Raw genomic sequence first — 18,660 nt, forward strand, 5'->3', positions numbered from 1 at the left:
ATCAGATGGCAAGGTCGATGGATGTGCCTAGGAGAAGAAACGTGGTACTGCCCCCACTTTTTGACCTGGAGAGGACCGGTATTCGTCCAGGTGCAAGGACAGCGGGCGGAAAGCAGGGCTGGCCAGGCTGGGCCGGACGGGGAGCTGTCACAGGCCAGCCCTGCAGGCGACGCGGCCGCCCGGAAGCGGCGGGCGCGCCGAGACAAGGTGGCGCGCTCACGTGACTCGAGGGGCGGGAGCGGGAGGACCGCGTTTGGCTAGGCACCTTCCTCACTTTGAGGCGGGCGGAGCCGAAAACCAAACAAACGTCTGCGGAGAGCCTGGGGGGCGGGACCGAAGCGTGCGGACTCCGCCGAGGCCGTCCGCCGCGTTGGCTTTTCGGTTGTTGATCGCGGTGGCTGCGCGGCCTGCGGTCGGGCTGCGACGCGCGGAGCAATGGCGACGTTTGTGAGCGAGTTGGAGGCGGCCAAAAAGAACTTGAGCGAGGCCCTGGGGGACAACGTGAAACAGTAAGAGCCACTGGGGGCGCAGCCCGAGGGCCCCCGCGCCGGTGCTCTCCCGGCCTCGGGCTGCCTGTGCGCCCCGGAGACGCCCCCCACCGCCCGAGGCCTGGGCCGCCTCGCGTCGCCGCGGCGCGGCCTCCGGGTTTCTCAGGGCGGCGCTGGGCCTCCGGGGCGGCTGAGGGACCCGGGCGGGCGCCTTCGCTGGGGACGCTGTGCCCTGGGTGGGGCGGCAGAAGCGCCCTTCACGCCTAAGGGCCTGTGGGGCCGGGGCGGGTCCCGGTGCGGGGACGCCGGACGCGTGGGGCCCTGGCAGGCGCCGCGCTGGGCGGCACGCCCCCGAGGGCTTCCTGGAGGCGGAGGCTATGGCTCTGGGGCGCTGTGTCAGGCATTGTTGGTAAGCGACCTGATGGCGATTTGGGCCCCTCCTTCCAGTAAAATAGGAGCGGCCGACCGCTCCCACAGACGCAGCGGCGATAGCAGCCGTGGACGTTTAAACACCTCAGGTGTGCGAGTGTTATCTAATCCTCACCAGAGATGTGGAGTAGATAAAATTGTTGCTCCCGGGAGGCTGACCTAGCCTAGCCGGGGACCCGAGGCCTTGCAGAGGGGGTCGTGAGGGACCCCCGGAGGCCGCCAGCCAGACCCTCCCTGGGTTCCAGCGGGGGAGCCAGGACGCAGTGGTCAGAGGCTCAGTCAGTGTCCGGCCAAGGCCAAGGCCAAGGCCAAGGCTAGACCGTGCCGTGGACCTGAGCCTCTGAGAGACCAGGATGGGTGTGGGGGTTTGCAAAACGCTGTTAGGGTTTTATTTATTTATTTTTTTTCCGGAAAGACAGGAAGCCAACTTGAATCTGTAGTGCCGGGGGTGCAGCCACTGAGTGGCTTCCGTGGTGTTCCGCGCGGTCCCGTTGCGCAACGGACGCTGGCTTTTAGTGAGGTGGGCGGAGGAGCAAGGTGTTCGGGTGCCTCATTTTTTCCAGCACTCGCCTTTTGTCCTCCAAACCTCGTTATGCCAGGATTGAAGCTGCTGGGCTTGAATGGCACGCGTGCTTTCTGGAGTTGTTCCTCGTGTGTAGTGTTTTTAGAAGGCCAGTTACTTATTTATTTTTATTTGAAAGGCACAGTTAGAGAGAGAGAGAGAGAGAGAGAGAGAGGTCTTCCATCCACTGGTTCACTCCCCAAATGGCTGCAACAGCCAGAGCTGGGCTGATCGGAAGCCAGGAGCCAGGAGCTTCTGCTGGGTCTCCCACGTGGGTGCAAGGACCCAAGGACCTGGGCCATCTTCTACTGCTTTCCCAGGCCACAGCAGAGAGCTGGCTTGGAAGTGGAGCAGCCGGGACTTGAACCTGTGCCCATATGGGATGCCGGCGCGCCAGCTGTGGCTTTACCCTCTGCGTCACAGTACCGGCCCTTTTCTAATTTTGAGGTGGCAGAGATGACAGTCTGCTTTGCAGCAGTTTCAGAGAAACTTCTGTTCTACATGATTATTTACCTTTTTGTAAACATTTATTGATTCCCAAAGATGCGCTGTTCTATTTGAAGTTGTCTTTTAATATCGATCTGTGCTGTTCGCCACTCTGTTCTTCGCTTTGGTCGTTAATTAAAAACTCCCATTTATTCTAATAGCTGCAGTTGATAGCTTTCGTCCTCATTCATTTTGCTAGTTCTGACAGGTGACATTTACGTTTTTTTTAAGCCTAGCAGGAAGCTTTGGCTGTGTTCCGTCTGGGCTGCTTGCAGGCGCTTGATTGTGAATGCTTGGATGCTGAGGGACCCGGCTTGTGCGCCTGCTCCACGCCGTCTCTGGTTAGAAGGAGCCGTGACCCCGTTACCCAGCAGCCATCCTAGACTCCGTCACACCTAGACCCAGGGCTCACACAGGTGTTTTTGCAGTTGACATTTGCTGCACGGTTTCACAGTGCCAAAGCCAACTGTCTGACATTGACCAGATGCCAGTGCCGAGGTTAAATTTGGTACAGCCTTGGCCCGGTCCCCACCAGCAATGCAATTAAAGGAGATCCGTGTGCCAAGAGCAGTTGATGGTACAGTACCGGGGTGTTCTCAGCGTGTTTTCCATTCTCTCACTGCCCTTTTCCGCTTGCAAAGTGCCCCTTGGCTAGGCGGTTTGTCATGCTGCCATGCGGGCACTCCTCACGTTTCTTCCGTTGAACGCTTGGCTTTGCCTGGTACAGCCCGGCCCTTTAATTGTGATCCCTGGTGGTAGGTGTGAGAACCTGTGTGTGAGTTGTTTGCTGTTGATCCCATGGTCTGAATAGCCTTTGTGTGTGCCTGGGGCAGGTTGTGTAATAGCCCGGTCAGCTTCCAGAAGGACACAGGCTTTGCTAGCCACCTCACCGTGTATAGAACCCAGTAGAATGTCCTGTTCAAACAGGTGCTGCCCGGCTCAAGGACTTGGTCAGATGGTCTTTGATTTTCCCTCAGGTGTCCCATGGTCTCCTAGGCCGACCCTCTCCCCCCATCCTGTTGCTGGTATGGTGAGAAGTGGTCATTTGTTCGTGGAGACTCAGTGGTTAGCTACAGGGACCCCTGGGAGCAGGTCTTCTAACTCTGGGGGGCCGGTGATGGGCGATCTGGCCAGAGCGTGCACTGGGAGACGACAGACAGCGTCATGTTGGCACACGTTGGACAGAATGGGATAAAAAAAAAATAATTTTATTATTTTTTATTTTGCTTGTTCTTGGAAAAAAAAAACAGTAGCAAAATGTTCTCTGTTGGGAAGTTACTGTTGCCTAGGAGTGAAAGTCAGTGAGAAGGGCGCCAAGCCCTAGGGCTAACGGTGAAGGGCTGTCCAGTGCAATGGGCCTTTGAAAGGTGGCAGTGTCCTGGAGCCATTTACAGGACGCCAGAAAGCTACCGGGCTTTCTCCCCCGGGAAGATAAAAAGCCCTGGAACCCAGAGTTTTTACTAAGATGCCTGCCATGGCTGTAACAGGGCAGTGAGATTGTTAACCATTGCCGCTTGGCTTTTTTGGTTAGGAACGCATGAGCATTAGAAGGTAGGTGAGTCTGGATTGAAAGTGTGAACACATGTGCGAGTCATGAACCGGCAGCAGCCTTCTGAATATACTGATGAACAGCAGTACGTTTTACCCCTATTTCTAACAGTGCTGTTAAGGCATAAAAGGTTAGATCCTTTGGGTTCTGCTAGTGCCTAGTCACCTTTAAGGTTAGGTGCTGTACCGGCTCACACTTAGAAACTTGCATGCAGTTGCTGATACCCTCAGGCCTTTTCTTTGTGCTGGGCTGTGTAGAAACCCATCTCTTCAGCCCACCTAGATTAGCACTTGAGTTCTCAAGAGTGTTACCCCAAGGGGCCAGTGCTGCGTTGTGGGTTAAAGCCCCAGCTGGCATCCCACAAGGGCGCAGGTTTGAGTCTCGGCTGCTCCTCTTCCAGGCCAGCTCTCTGCTGTGGCCTGGGAAAGCAGTAGAAGATGGCCCAATTCCTTGGGCCCCTGCACCCAAGGGGGAGACCTGGAAAAAGCTCCTGGCTTCGCATTGGCCCAGCTCCGGCCGTTGTGGCCATTGGGAAGTGAGCCAGTGAATGGAAGACCTCTCTCTCTGGCTCTACCTCTCTCTGTAACTCTGTTTTCCAAATAAAAAAAAAAAAAAAAGAGAGAGAGTGTCACCCAGGCCCTCCCCGTGAAACACGCACACGTTAAAAATCTTAAGTGTGGCATTCTGGAGAGTCGCTCTTCCAGAAAGGTGGCAGTGAGAAGGAGAGGCACGGCTGCGGCTTTGGGCAGAGTGAACCGAGAGACCCCGGAGTCCAGTTCACCACTGCCTGCCAGTCCCCTTTTAGGGAGGGCGGCAGGTGTCTTCTTGGCGTTCCGATTGCTGGGTCTGCCGTGACGGAATGCCACAGCCTGGGTGGCTTACACAGCAGACACTGATTTCCGGGAGCACAGCGCCAGAGTCGTGGTGGTTTCTCTCTGTGTGTGTGTGTCTGATGCCTCTCTGTGCTAATCTCGTGATAAGCTCATCCTTCATATTAGATTAGGGTCCACCCCAATGGCCTCAATTTAATTACCCCTTGAAAGGCCCTGTCTCCAAATACAGTCATATCCCAAGGGACTGGGGTTGATTGGGGCTTCAGCCTAGACATTGTGGGGGAGGGGCACAATTCAGCCTATAGCACTAGGAAGGCAGTTGTGTTCCCTGGGAGTGGGAGCAGGCGAGGTGAACCCGGGGAAGGAGCTGCCTGCGATTCGTACTTAATACTTTGTTTCTGCCTCTGCAGATACTGGGCCAACTTAAAACTGTGGTTCAAGCAGAAGATCAGCAAGGAAGAGTTTGACCTCGAAGCTCATAGACTTCTCACCCAGGATAATGGTAAAATAATGAGCTAGCCAACAGTTAGTTTACTGTTCACGAGTTTTCCCAGATTTGCAGTAAATTTGTCTTTTGACTTTTTGAGGAATAAGTTTGATTTTTGGTGGTGTGTAAAATCATCTCTCTGTGGACATTAGGGAATTAAGAGTGAAGAATGGAATAGTAGAGGGTATGCAATAGTGATTTCCTGTTGTTGAACATCTCTTGTGTCTGGCTTTTTCAGTGCATTCTCACAACGATTTCCTCCTGGCCATTCTCACGCGTTGTCAGATTTTGGTTTCTACACCAGGTAAGGGAGTGGGAATACTTCCAGTGTATGGTGGTCAGCAGGGCCGTGGAACACTGGGCCATGGCTTCCTCTGGCTGATGCATCTTGTGTTTGATGTGAATTGTTTGTTGAACTGCCCAGGAGAAAAGTTTTATTATGTAGATACAAGTTCATTTTTTTTTTTTAAGGTTTATTTATTTATTTGAAAGGCAGAGTTACAGAGAGAAATGAAGAGAGAGAGAGAGAGAGAGAGAGAGAGGTCTTCCATCTGCTGGGTCACTTCCCAAGTGGCTGCAACAACTAGGGTTGGGCCAGGCGGTAGCCTGGAGCTTCTTCCGGGTCTTCTATGTGGGTGCAGGGGCTCAAGTCCATCCTCCATTGCTTTTCCAGACGCATTAGCAGGGAGCCAGATCGGAAGTGGAACAGCCAAGACTCAAACCTGCTGGTTTTGCAGGCCATGGCTTAACCTGCTTCACTACAGTCCCGGCCCCAATACAGATTCGTGGGGAGCAACTGGGAGCAACTCGGACTAGACTAAGTTACTGGAATTAAGACTTATTCTATGCATCTGCTCTCCCACAATATGGCACTGAGAAGGGAGAAACAGCTTCTACACCTGCCTCCAGTTCAACCAATAAACTGTAGGACCTGCTCCTGATTGGAGGAGAGCAGCGTACTCGGCATGTGGGTAGCAGAGTTGGGATTGGTGGAAGAGGACTATAAAGGAGGAGAGAGACAACATGCACCAGGAACATCTATCTGAAGGAACACCTGTGCAGCCCCCGAGAGAGCCGGCCTGCGGTGTGCCGCTCCCCCGCGGAAGTGGGGAAGGTGGCAGGGGGAACCGCCCTTCCACGGAGGTGGAGGGACGGCAGCCAACCTGGGAAGAACCAGCAGCAAACCCGGGGAGGGCCGAGCAGACAAAAGAACAGCGCAGGGTCCTGTGTCGTTCCTCCACGAAGAGGGGGAGCGACACAGATTCTTTTACAAAACCTTTTTAGAGGACATGATTTCCTATACCTGTAGTGATTTTTGGTTTTTACCCCCAAGTCAAAATGGGAAGTGAGGAAGATGGAGGTGAGGATGGAGAGGTGAGGGGAATGAAGAGAGAGGGCCTTTCGTGTTAGGAGATAGCATATGGGGGATACAGAGGAGGTGAGTCACGTGGAAGTGAAGCCACAGCATGCGATGCAGACCTGGACTTGCGCTGGCATCCTCAGTCAGGTGTCAGCCTTCGGAAGGTGAGAGCTTAGCAGGTGGCTCTGGCGTGTTAGTGGTGGGGAACTGTACACAGTGGGCAGCAGCATGTCACGGGGCTGGGTGGAACCAGGTCTCTCCCTTCAGCCGACAGAGGTCTAGATGGAAAACTCACTCCTCACCCCCAATCCTTTGGAGCTTAAGTGGTAGATTAAGTTACCACTAACCTGTTTCAACCATCTTACTTTAACCAATTAGTTAGAAACAAGTAGTTAAATACTCTGAAAACTTCTCTCATGATGAAAGCAGTCCTGGACTTTGTTAAAGAGTTAGGTTCACAGGTGCCTCCTGCACACGTAGATTAAGTTGAATTTTCTCAAGGGCCTGGAGTGACAAGTCATACCTTTTCAATGTCCAAAGTCAGGCCATAAAGATAATCTACTCTGTTGTATAAAATTTAACTTGATCAGAAAAGCTAGCTTTATGCGTGAGAGGGCTAGATCTTACTTTTTAGTTAGGTATAGCACGAAGTGCCACACACCCAAAAGATAAGTGGAATGAATGATCAGAGGAAAAGCCCTGGTTGACAGGAGGCAAGAGACTGGAGTTCAAGTTTAGGTTTTGTTAGGAGCTTACATACTAGAGTTCATCACCTAGGAGTTCTTTGCTCTGCCATTTACAAAATAGGTTCCGTCATGTCTATTGAATTATGAAAAAGCAGTTGAAAAAACCTGCGAAAATGCAGACAGATAGGAAATATTATTAGTAAATGTAGGTGACTAACTTAAAACTTGGTATTCTGGGATGTTTGGTATCCCTTATTCCAAACCAAGTGAAGAAACGTTCCACTGGGCCTTTGAGAATGTGTTTCTCCATCAGGCACTCAAAACTTACTTCCTCGAAATGAAATTCATTTTTGCTAGCAACAAAGGGATGGATTCTGTTGAAAGTAAAACGTGGTTCTTTGTACTTGCTGTGGGTGGGTGGTTTCTGTTTTTCTGAGCTGGGCAGGAGAGATGATCGAGTGACTGCGGCACACTGGACACTTCCTGTGCATCGTCACTCAGCCTCACCACAACTCTGCAGGGTAGGCAGCTTTTTACAGGGGAGGGGACAAAGTTCAGAGAAAACAAAGCAAAAAGCACAGGGCCCTTCCCTAGCCGGGAGCGGCAGTGTGGCATCAAAGCGCAAATCTGAGTGCTGCTGAGAAGCCCCGGGTCAGGGTCGGTCGCAGGCAGAGCATCTGGCCGCGGGCAGCAGCCGGGAGCTGTGGGGTTGCAGGCCTGCTCTTTGGCAGCATCCTCGCCGGGGTCAGCCCACTTTCCTCCTCATTTGGCATCAGTTTCATTTATCAGGAGTAGACTGCTTTGGGAAGTCGTCTGTGATTGGCTGACTCTTATTGAGTGACATCTGGTTGTGCCAATGACTGATACAGAAGAGGAACTTGACTTCCCAAACAGTTTTTTAACTGAGGAAGCTGGAAAATTTTCAAAGTCTTAAGAAGTTTTTTCCCAAATATATCAAATTGGTAATAACATTTTACTAGGATTATGGGTGACTTTTTTCCATTCTTAATTTTTTTCTGAACTGCGCTTTAATGAGCTAATGTTACTTTGATATTTTTCTTTAAAAATATGTTCATGATTTAAGAAAAAAATAACAAAAAAGGTTTCATGAAAAATGTTTCTTCGTACCCCTGCACCTATCCTCAGAGGCAGTTGCTTTCATGTTTTGTTCTAGTGGGACCTCCGCAACCCCTCCTAGTTGCTTATCTGCTTCTGCACTCAGTAGTTTCAGACACGGTCACTTTGTCTCACTGCTGTCTTCCCCGAGGTGGTCTCAGTTTCTGCCTGCAGCCTTCCTCGTTTTAGTGTTCTCTACAGCAGCACCGTGTGCCGCATCCTCCGCTTGCTTTATGGACTCTCGTCTGCTCAGCCTTCTCTGAGGGTCCCACTTAGAGATGTGCAGTTCTTCGGCATTCCCTCCTAGCACCTCTCTGTCTCTCTTACCGAGCTCCAGGATATTGATAAGTGGCTCGTATATGGTCCTTTTTGCCTTTAAGAATAAGGCATGAAACTGCTTGGAGACCTTGCTTTCGAGTGAGCTGGCAGGAGGCCAGCCATGAAACGGGCTTCCTGAGTACTAGCCTGCAGTGCACTTTGCTCTGGGGTGCCAGCGTCGGTACCAGGCACCCCAGTGAACCCCAGGAGCTTTGTGCTGTGCAGCTAGAGGAGGGTTCTGTATTGCCTGCCCCTTCTGCCCACCCGACCTGTCCTGTGCCAAACAGCCCGCCGGGTGCTGCTCTGAGCGTGGGAGTGAGCGTGAGCAGGTGAGCTGAGGCTGCACGGAAGGCTCCGCACTTGGTTCGGTGCTCCATGGTCATTGTCTTGAAGCCCTTCATTTCTGCACTTGTATTTCGTATGGAGTCCATCCTAGGGGTGAGGGAAGGGCTTTGTGTGGGTGATTTTTTATTATAGGCCTTCCATTAATTTGGTTTTTAGCCTTTTTTTTAAAAAAATATATTTATTTATTTGAGAGGCAGAGTTACAGAGAGAGGGCGAGACAGAGAGAAAGGTCTTCCATCCTCTTGTTCACTCCCCAGATGGCCACAACGGCTGGAGCTGGGCCGATCTGAAGCCAGGAGCCAGGAGCTTCTTCCAGATCTTGCAGATGTTGGGTGCTGGGGCTCAAGCTCTTGGGCCATCTCCCGCTGTTTTCCTAGGCTGTTAGCAGGGAGCTGGATCAGAAGTGAAGCAGCTGGAACGCCAACCAGCCTCCATATGGGATGCCAGTGCTGCAGGTGGAGGCTTAACCTGCTACGCCACAGTGCTGGTCCTTATTTTAAGCCTTAATGATCCCTCTTGGTTTCCACTGTGATCACATCTCCAAATCCAGATTCTTTGTGAGTTTTGGAAGGCAGGTTGTCTTGCTTCCACCTCGTGTGCCACCCTCCTTGCCTGCACGTGTCTGCTTTGTGTGCTGGCATCCCCTTAGTCCACGTTAGACATTGGTTGAGATCTCATCTCGCCTACCACCTTCTGTTGTATCTGCATCGTGCAAATGTGCCATTTACCTTCCTGTGTCATTTTTAGTAAGGTCTTGAGGAAGAGAGTAGATAAACACATGTGCTCAGTTCAGCATTTTGGACTAGGAAATTCTGCCCTACTTTTATAATACAAGTATGGCTACTGATAAATAAAACATACATTAACCTTAATTAAAAATAAAAACAAAGTTTTCTTTCTAAAATATAACTTTGGTTACAGGCAGGATTTGATTTGAGAGAGTCATAATTCTGTTTAACAAAGAAAGATTTGAATGTAAACATTTATCATTTAGCCTCACTTCTTAAGCATGCCGTACCTTCTTAGTCCTCAGTGCAAACAAGGTCAGCGGTTGTCAGGCATTATTATTTTCACTTACGGGTTTTATTTTTCTGTCTCACAGAGGGTGCTGGATCTCTGCCCTGGACAGGAGGTTCTGCAGCCAAACCTGGAAAACCCAAGGGAAAGAAAAAGCTGTCTTCTGTTCGTCAGAAATTTGATGTAGGTTGTTCTCCAATATATTCATAACGACTAATTTAGGTACTAGAGTAATGGAACGCTTTAGTCTTCAAATGAATATTCAAATGCTGGTAGCACAGTAGAAACAGAGAGGTTGGTAGAAAAGGGTTATGAGGAATGCGAGTCTAGGTGTCTGGAATGTTAGGGTTCTTATTCGGTGTTATTTGGATATGCATATTTATCAGTACCACCTAATGTGTTTTCAGTGACTCAAAGCTTTGCCAGTATTCTTTCTCCTCTTCAGTATTTTTCTTGGAAGGAATAGTGTTTCTCACGTGGCAGACGTTGGTTCCAGGGGTGCATGTGGACTGGGGGGGGCCTCTGGCCATCTGCCAGTGATGCTAAGCTGAGCCCTGGGTCTTTCTGAAACCAGTAGATAATGTTATGAAAGCATTTGGCAGTAACATCTGTACCCATTTTAGAATAACTTTACATGGTTTAAAGAAGAAACTTTCCCAAATGTATCCCTTTTATAGGTTTGGCTGGGTATTGGTAACATTACTGATTAACAACAATGAACATTTGTTTCTTTCCAGGTTTGCTTTAGGTTTTATGTCAGTAGTGACATTCCATCCAGAGGCCATCAGTGTCTGGACACAGGCATAATGGGCTCAAAAGGGCTTGCTCAATATAAAATACAGTTTGTACTTGGAAAATGGAAAATAACAATGTTATCTTTATAATGTAAACTGTATAATATAAACAGCCAGTCTTCATGATAAAGTCTTGTATGTTGGGCTTCAGCCAAAGCTCCCAGGGGCCCGCCTCTCGGTGGTGATGGACAATATGCGTGTGCTGTCAGAATCTCCCAGAGGAAGGCTGAGGTTTTACAGTGAAAAAAAAGAGTCAGAGAAGCCGTTGACTCTAGTGTGACTGTGCTTTAGGAAGTTCTCCATTGAGGCTTCAGAGTAGAAAACGCGAGTACCTAAGTGGTTATGCAGCACAGCTTCACGTTGGAGTGTTTGTTACTAGATCTTGTCACTCTGCCTAACTCTGGGTTTTGAAGGCTTAACTGCAACATTGATCATATATTTTCAGAGCCTGCTTCCTTACAGTTACATTTAAAATGCTCTACCATGTTTGAACACAGTACTCTATCTTCTCCTTCCCCTTCGTCACATTTAGCACAGTCATGCACTTTGTCTTCACCAAGGTACTGAATAAAAGAACCACTCTGCATACCGCCATTACTCCCTTTAATCACAACTTTGTTATTACCATGTAAGGGATATGAATCTGAGGTTGTTTATGTACAACCCACTTTTCTCTGTGTGTGTGACCTCTGTGCTATAGTTTTGGTGGTGTTGATTGGTAGGACGCCAAGTGTAATACATGGGTTACTTTTGTTTGTATTTTATAACTTGCCACTGTAACGAATAATTCTGGAACCTTTTCTTACTCGTAGCATAGATTCCAGCCTCAGAATCCCCTGTCAGGAGCCCAGCAGTTTGTGGCAAAGGATCCCCAAGATGATGATGATTTAAAACTGTGCTCGCACACAATGATGCTCCCCACCCGGGGCCAGCTGGAGGGGAGAATGATCGTGACGGCTTATGAGCACGGGCTGGACAACGTCACGGAGGAGGCCGTTTCTGCCGTTGTCTACGCGGTGGAGGTTGGTTTGCTGTTGGTAGAAACAGTTTTTCCGAAGGAATGTGATGAGCGTGTATAGCTGTTTAAAGTTGGCGCTGCAAGAAGAGAGCCAGGATGTCACTCTGACTTCATGGAATTGTCATTTTGTTGAAATGGTGCACGTGTGTTTTATTTCTGAAAGGAGACATACATACTGCGATTCAGAGAATTGTGTTCAGTTGTTACACTAAGCTTTTTAGGAAGCTTATGGCATTAACACCTTTGCTTGATCTGATAGTTAATTTGTCAACAAGTGAAGGATTTTTTTGTTTTGAAGGTTTACTTATTTGTTTGAAAATCAGGCGAGGGAAAGATTGAGAGGGAGAGATCTTCCATCTGCTGGTTCACTCCCCAGATGGCCACAGTGGCCAGCACTGGGCCAGACCAAAGCCAGGAGCTTTTTCTGGGTCTCCTATATGGGTGGCAGGGGCCCAAGGACTTGGGCCATTTTCTCCTTTTGTCAGGCCATTAACAGGGAGCTGGATTAGAAGTGGAGCAGCCAGGACACAAATCGGTACATATATGGGATGCCGGTGTTGTGGCCTGCAGCTTTACCACAGTGCTGGCCCCAAATAAATCATTTTTAAGGGAAGAAATGAAGTAGAGAATCCTGAAGATTGACTGATGTTTGCTGTGGTAGAGCATTTGAAGGGATTGGACTTTGTGTCTGAACTGTGGAAGTCTTGTCTCAGCACGCTATCTCATCATACAGTTTCTTAACAAAATACACACTGAGTTCTCTAGTGAACAGGTGCTATCAGGTACTGCTGGGTAATTCCTTTAGATTTTCAGGGTCTCATTTTTCTTATCTGTACCTTAAAGGCAAAAGCTGTCTCATGAAGTTATAAACATTAAATGAGTCCTGTGTAAAAACCATTTGATTATACAGTACGCAGTAAGCTGGTCTTCCTTGTGTAACTGAGACATTTTGCCCAGGCCTGGTTCCCCTATTAGTAAGGGTAGGCTGGGACCAGTCGCACCTCTGTTTTCACAGAAGCAGTTGGCTCTCATAAGGGTGAAGAGGCGGCTGGCACCGCGGCTCACTAGGCTAATCCTCCACCTTGCGGCACCGGCATACCGGGTTCTAGTCCCGGTCGGGGCGCCGGATTCTGTCCCGGTTGCCCCCTTCCAGGCCAGCTCTCTGCTGTGGCCAGGGAGTGCAGTGGAGGATGGCCCAAGTGCTTGGGCCCTGCACCCCATGGGAGACCAGGAGAAGCACCTGGCTCCTGCCATCGGATCAGCGTGGTGCGCCGGCTGCAGCGCGGCGGCCATTGGAGGGTGAACCAACAGCAAAGGAAGCCCTTTCTCTCTGTCTCTCTCTCTCACTGTCCACTCTGCCTGTCAAAAAAAAAAAAAAAAAGGGTGAAGAGGCATTGTTTATTTCCTTTGTGTCTGTTGTTTATGTGGCTTTCAAGAGATTCAAAGTTATTTTCATGCAAAAATTTTGGTAGATCAGGTGTTATAACCTATAAAGACCAGATCTTGAGACTTTGTTCCAGTTCAGACCAAGTTTGAAAGTAGTGGGCTTCTTTTTTTTTTTCTTTTTTTAAGATTTAATTATTTATTTGAAAGGCAGAGTTAAAGAGGGGAAGAGAGAAAGAGAGAGATTTTCCATCCTCGGGCTCATTCCTTAAATGGCCACAATGTCTGGGGCTGGGGCAGGCAGAAGCCAGGAGCCCGGAATTCTAGCCGTATCTCCCATGTGGGTGGCTGGAGCCCCAGCACTCAGGCCAGCTTCCACTGCCTTCCCAGGTGCATTAGCAGGGACTCGAACCAGCGCTCATACGGGATGCTGGCATCACAGGAAGTAGCTTAACCTGTTACACCACAATGACAGCCCGTGTTGTTCTTTTTTTAAAAAATTGTTTTTGTACTTACATTTTTTAAAAAAATATTTATTTTTCATTTTGTTTGAAGGGCAGGGAGACAGATTTTTTCCATCTACTTGTTTTATTCCCCAAATGCCCTCACAGCCGGGCTGGACCAGGCTGAAGCTAGGAGCCTAGAACGCCACCCAGGTCTCCCATGGGGATGGGAGGTACCCAGCTACTTGAGTTGTCACCTGCTGCCTCCCAGGGTGCGCACTGGTAGGAAGCTGGATCACAAGTAAAGTAGCTAGGACTCAAACCAGGTACTCTGATACCAGGTGTGTGTGTCCCAAGCAATGAGTTAACCACTTGCACAAAACACTTAACCCTTATAGCTGTGTCACACTTAAAGCTATCTAAAAATCACTTTTGAGAGAAAAAGGAGCCAATGTAGAGGTATAGAACCATTTAAAATAAATATCCTATAGAGCAAGCCCGTGTTAAACAGAGCTAAATGAAAGTAGCGTGCGCCATCTTTCCTGTGCCCTCCTCCTCATGGCACATCATTTGGTCCTGGCCTGTGCTTGCCCGTCCCTCATCTCTGTCCGAAGGTCTGTAGTCGGGGGAGTTTGATGCTTTGCTTGTGAAGAAAGGTCACGCTGTTGTTCTTTTCTTGTCTTCACAGAACCATCTTAAAGATATACTGACATCAGTTGTGTCGAGAAGGAAAGCTTACCGGCTACGAGATGGCCATTTTAAGTATGCCTTTGGGAGTAATGTGACCCCACAGCCGTACCTGAAGAACAGCGTGGTAGCTTACAACAACCTGATAGAAAGGTAAGGGAGTTTCTCATGCTTCTGCTCCCGTTCTTTGCTAGTTGGTTCCACTGCTCCCGGGTCATACACCAGCATTAAATAATCAGCTTTTGTGCTTCTGTGGGTGTGAAGTACCTTGATCACAGTACACCTGCATTTCCTTACGGCACCCTTGTAAGGTATCTGGTGAGCGATCTGGGTGACCTTCTCCTCGGGAGATGAGTCCCAGAGTGGCTGCCGCATGGCGGTTCTTGATGGCTCCTGACGGGCGGTGCTGGCCTGGTAGGGAAGTGGGCCTGCTCTCTGTTGGCAGCAGGCCTGTGATTGCTGGGGCAAGGCTGTGTTTCTGGAGCGGGAGGAGGAGTGGGCTCTGTTTCTCCACGTCCTCACCTGCCTCTTGTAGCCACAGCTCAAGACAGTGGCCTGTGCTGGGTGTCGTCGGGTTGCCCCTGACATCCTGCTGTCAGACGTGCAGACCTTGTCTCAGCTCATCTCTGGGATTCCTGCGTCCCACTTCCACCGAGGCTCCTGGGACATCTCTTCTGTCCGGAGTCACCCCCTTTCTGAGACAACCAAGATCACCCTCATCCGTGTGTGGTCTTTCTCAGTGTGCCACCTCCCTACCTCTACCCCCCCGCCCCCCAAGTTAGTCTGAACTTTAAGCTGTTGGGAAAGAAAAATCAATGCTAATTCTGCTGGTGGTTACTGCAGTAACTGAGTTTTCTGAGTGCTGGACATTGTGTGTCTGGCACTGGTTCACTAGGGAGAAGAGGGGTAAGCAGATGACAGGTGCCAATTCCGAGACAGAGGTGTGACTGGGAGAGCTGACAGCAGTGATGGGCGGGTGGGAGAACTGGGAGGCTCGGGCACAGCAGGCGGGGGCTGGCAGCACCCAGAGGAGCGTGTGCCAGCGTCGTCCTCACGGCTCTGGAGACTTCCGGGGCCACGGGGCCCATTTTGAAGGTGGCCATCTTAAGTCGGGCTCACTGTTCACACCGCCCTCATGGTGCTTTGTTGTCCAGATCTCATTCCGGCGTATCTGTTTGGGATGATTTGTTTTCATTTGTAAGTCATCTTCTCTGGGGAAAAACAAACCAGATAAAGTGGGTCCTTGTGGCGGGGGTGTCGCAGGCGGTGTGTTCGGCCTGGCGCCGCTGCCAAGCCCTCCCTCCCGGGCTGGCCAGCCTGGGGAGGGCTTTCGGCCCCGTTGTCACCACTTGTTGTCCTAACAGAGCTGCTTCTGTCTGGTGCTTCAGACCCACACCAGCGCCGCTCAGTGCCTTGCTCAGTTACTGTCCCGCTCCCTGGCTCCTCGCACAGCTTAGCTCTTGCTGGCTGAGGACGGGAAAGTCGTGCCTGACTTCCCAGCTGTGCTGTGCCTGGGCTCTACTTGGGGACACTGGCAAGCTCTCCATCTGTTTCCCCCACCCTCCACCTTTGCCCGTTGTCTCTCTCCAGCTGCATCTTCTTGTCTTGCTGTTTGTTTTTGAGCAGTTCACCTTCCTCTCCGGGTCATTTGTATGTAATTTCGTATTCCTTAAGCTAAGGTCTGTGTTTCTTTTTTCAACTGGAAGCTCTTTAAGGGCAAGACCAGCGGTGGGGCAGTATCCTGAGCTAGTATTTTAACATTGTGGGAGAAGGGGCACAAAATGGAGTTGTGTTGCATTTTGTTTGCAGCCTGATGTATGGGCTGCCTTCGAAAATGAAAATGACACCCTATTCATGTATACACTGGTGTTCACTGAATGGACTTCTAAGTCATCTTAAGGTCTTCCCACTTTAAATGCGAGACGAGTGCCAGCAGGCCGCTGCTAGGTGTTCAGTTGTCTCCGTTATAGATGCTGAGGTTATTTCTGCAAACATGATTTTCAGCCCTCCAGCGTTCTCCGCCCCCTGTGCCGGTCAGAACCCAGCGTCGCACCCGCCGCCCGACGACGCCGAGCAGCAGGCCGCGCTCCTGCTGGCCTGCTCGGGGGACACTCTGCCCACGTCGCTGCCCCCCGTCAACATGTACGACCTCTTTGAAGCTCTGCAGGTAACTCGTGGCTTCTTGATACTAGTGTTCGCTCTAATTTACCTAGACGTACGGATAGGATACACAGTTCAGCTCTGCGAAGTTAGTTATGAGTTTGTTTTCACTTTCTGGCTTCGTGTTTTTCAGTTAGTATTACTAACTGCCAGTCTCATTTTTCACACCCTGAGTGCTCCCCAACCCCGATCCTCTGCCTCCCCAGTGACAGGGACAAAGATCCGCTTGTTTCCTGTTTCAGAACCTCACTTCCTGTGCTTGTTAGCAGATTTAGTAGTTGTTAGCTTCTGATTTCAGGTGTCTGTGTCGGGCGCCTCCGTGTTTTGTTGACATAAGCCCTCGCTCTGTGTGGTAAAGTGTAACTGGAGCCGTGCTTCTCTGCCCCAGGTGCACAGGGAGGTCATTCCTACACACACTGTCTACGCCCTTAACATCGAGAGGGCCATCATGAAACTCTGGCACCCGAACCACGAGGAGCTGCAGCAGGACAAGGTGCACCGCCAGCGCCTGGCCGCCAAAGAGGGGCTTTTGCTCTGCTAGGACCCGGGGGCGCGGGATCCTCGCAAACTCATGAGTAGCTTTCGGATGCACATTTCAAGGCTGAAGTGTATACTGTACATATAACCTTTCCTATGGAAATGTGACACTGAGTACATTTGTGTTGCTACTGTGGAGCCACGAACAGGAAGCTTCACTCGGGTCGGGCCCCGAGCTGTGCACTGAGGAGACTGCGCCTGGAATGCTCGTGCCCAGGCATCTGAAGCGCAGCGGGCTGCGGGCTGCGCGTGCTCGAGGTGACACCTGGAACAAGGAAGCTGCTGTCGCCCCGTCTCCGGGGAGAGGTCCAGACTTCCTGCCATTCTGCTGAAGAATTATGCTCTTGCATTTGGGTTGCAATAACCTGCACAGTGTTAAATATCAGATTACCTCCTCATTTTTTAAAAGCTATATCCCAGGAAAATTTATCACTACAACTCTACAGAAAATATGACTTGGAAATGCTATGCTCTTTGACAAAATAAAGTTACGTTTGAAAACAAAATCAAAACAAAACTTTTGGAATGCAATTAATCAACCTTATTAAATTACTCAAGGTTTTTTTTTTTAGAGTGAATATGCCGAAAGATTGATTGGCATGGCCATTTGTTATCACTGTAGAATTTCTACCCTTTCAAGTGATGAAACAAAAATAATTTACATTTGACAGTGTTACTGATAACCAACTTTTTTTTTTTGAGATACATTGCTCTTTCTGAAGAGTTAGTGTTGATGGATAAATTAGAATGTAGATGCATCTGTGTAGGTCTAAGTGATGGATGTATTGATGTGTACATATGGTTCCTATATCCGGATTTGTGTGATTTTGTACTTTAAATGTGACAAATAAACCTTTTGGGAGGAAACATTTTTTGTCACTGAACATATAAGGAATACTGCCTTCTACAGAAATAATGAAAAGCCTGACTTGAGATCTTGGTAGAAACTTCAGAAGAATGTCCTGGATGAAACAAAGATTAAAAAGCACGTTCTGATTAAGGTGTGCCATTTCTTCCTTTTGTATTCTGGAGGTTAGAACTCAAAAAATCAAGTTTGCTTTCAGTTCTTGGCATAAGCCCTCGAGAGTTCTAAGTAAGAGAATACTCAAGAATTTTTCAGGTTTGGAAGACTATGAACTGCTAGTCGGTGAATACAGTGGTTTTATTCTGGACCATCTGGGCCTTCGTGCTTCTCTGGGAGCATCCGCTAGACCTCAGGAGGCCTGCTAGCAGGTGTTCACTCGGGGGCGGACGCCGTGTCCCACAGCAGAGCAGCTGGGTTTGAGTTCCCTGCTCAGGCTTCTGACTTCAGCTTCTGCATAATGCAGACCTTGGGAGGCAGCAGCTGTGGCTCGGGTAAGTGGGGTTCCTGCCACCCATGTGGGAGACCTGGATTGATCCTGGCTGCTGGCTTCCACCTCGGCCAGGTGGGCATTTGAAGAATGAACTTGCAGATGGCAGTCCGTCTCTCAAAAAAATAAACAAACAAAAATAAAACACACACAAAAACAACTTCGTAAACCATGAACTCATGAAATGCGCGGGCAGAGAAGCAGCTGGGAGCCCCAGCCATTTCCTGCTGCCCATTGCAATAGCGCGTTCTGCGAGGGGTTTGCAAAGCAAATTCCAAACAGGAAAACTGCTCACTGCTGTCTAGGGTGTGTGGCCTACATTTCTAGTCACCTACCCTTGTGGTGAGAACACAGAACACGAGTCTTACCTCTGATTCACATTTCAGGTCCACACACTAAAACAACGTTTGTTCTCCATGTTAGTTTTCTTGAAGAAGTCCTTTGGAAGGCAGAATGACAGAGACAGAGATTTTCCATCTGCTGGTTCACTCCCCCAAATGTCCACAATGGCTGGGGCTGGTCACCAAAGCCAGAAGCCCAGAACCCTATCTGAGTCTTCTACTAGGGTGGCAGGGGCCCAAAAACTTTTGGCCATTTTCCACTGCCTTCC

General features: G+C 49.7%; 1 protein-coding gene across 3 annotated transcripts; it reads left to right on the forward strand.

Annotated features, from left to right (window-relative positions):
• Nucleotides 1-404: 404 nt before the first annotated feature.
• TADA1 (transcriptional adaptor 1) lies at nt 405-17,698 on the forward strand. Of its 3 annotated transcripts, none has more exons than XM_002715800.6 (8): nt 405-509; nt 4,758-4,849; nt 5,073-5,138; nt 9,762-9,859; nt 11,283-11,492; nt 14,003-14,154; nt 16,006-16,168; nt 16,550-17,698. In XM_002715800.6, the coding sequence occupies exons 1-8, from the start codon at nt 436-438 to the stop codon at nt 16,700-16,702; spliced, it is 1,008 nt and encodes a 335-aa protein (XP_002715846.1). In that variant the 5' UTR covers nt 405-435; the 3' UTR covers nt 16,703-17,698. The 3 variants fall into 3 exon arrangements, with proteins under 3 accessions (XP_002715846.1, XP_089193060.1, XP_089193059.1); XM_089336933.1 differs by lacking the exon at nt 405-509 and adding an exon at nt 779-897; XM_089336934.1 differs by lacking the exons at nt 4,758-4,849; nt 5,073-5,138.
• The last annotated feature ends 962 nt before the right edge of the window (nt 17,699-18,660 follow it).

This window comes from Oryctolagus cuniculus, chromosome 7, assembly GCF_051225735.1.
Source record: "Oryctolagus cuniculus isolate XC-2025 breed Fujian yellow rabbit chromosome 7, ASM5122573v1, whole genome shotgun sequence".
NCBI lineage: Eukaryota > Metazoa > Chordata > Mammalia > Lagomorpha > Leporidae > Oryctolagus > Oryctolagus cuniculus.

What these genes read in the sequence shown, in the direction of transcription:
- TADA1 (XM_002715800.6), top strand. Translation starts at nt 436, where the DNA reads ATGGCGACGTTTGTGAGCGAGTTGGAGGCGGCCAAAAAGAACTTGAGC. An exon ending in ACTTCTCACCCAGGATAATG is followed by an intron (nt 4,850 to 5,072) that starts GTAAAATAATGA and finishes TGGCTTTTTCAG; the next exon opens with TGCATTCTCACAACGATTTC. An exon ending in CTGTTCGTCAGAAATTTGAT is followed by an intron (nt 9,860 to 11,282) that starts GTAGGTTGTTCT and finishes TCTTACTCGTAG; the next exon opens with CATAGATTCCAGCCTCAGAA.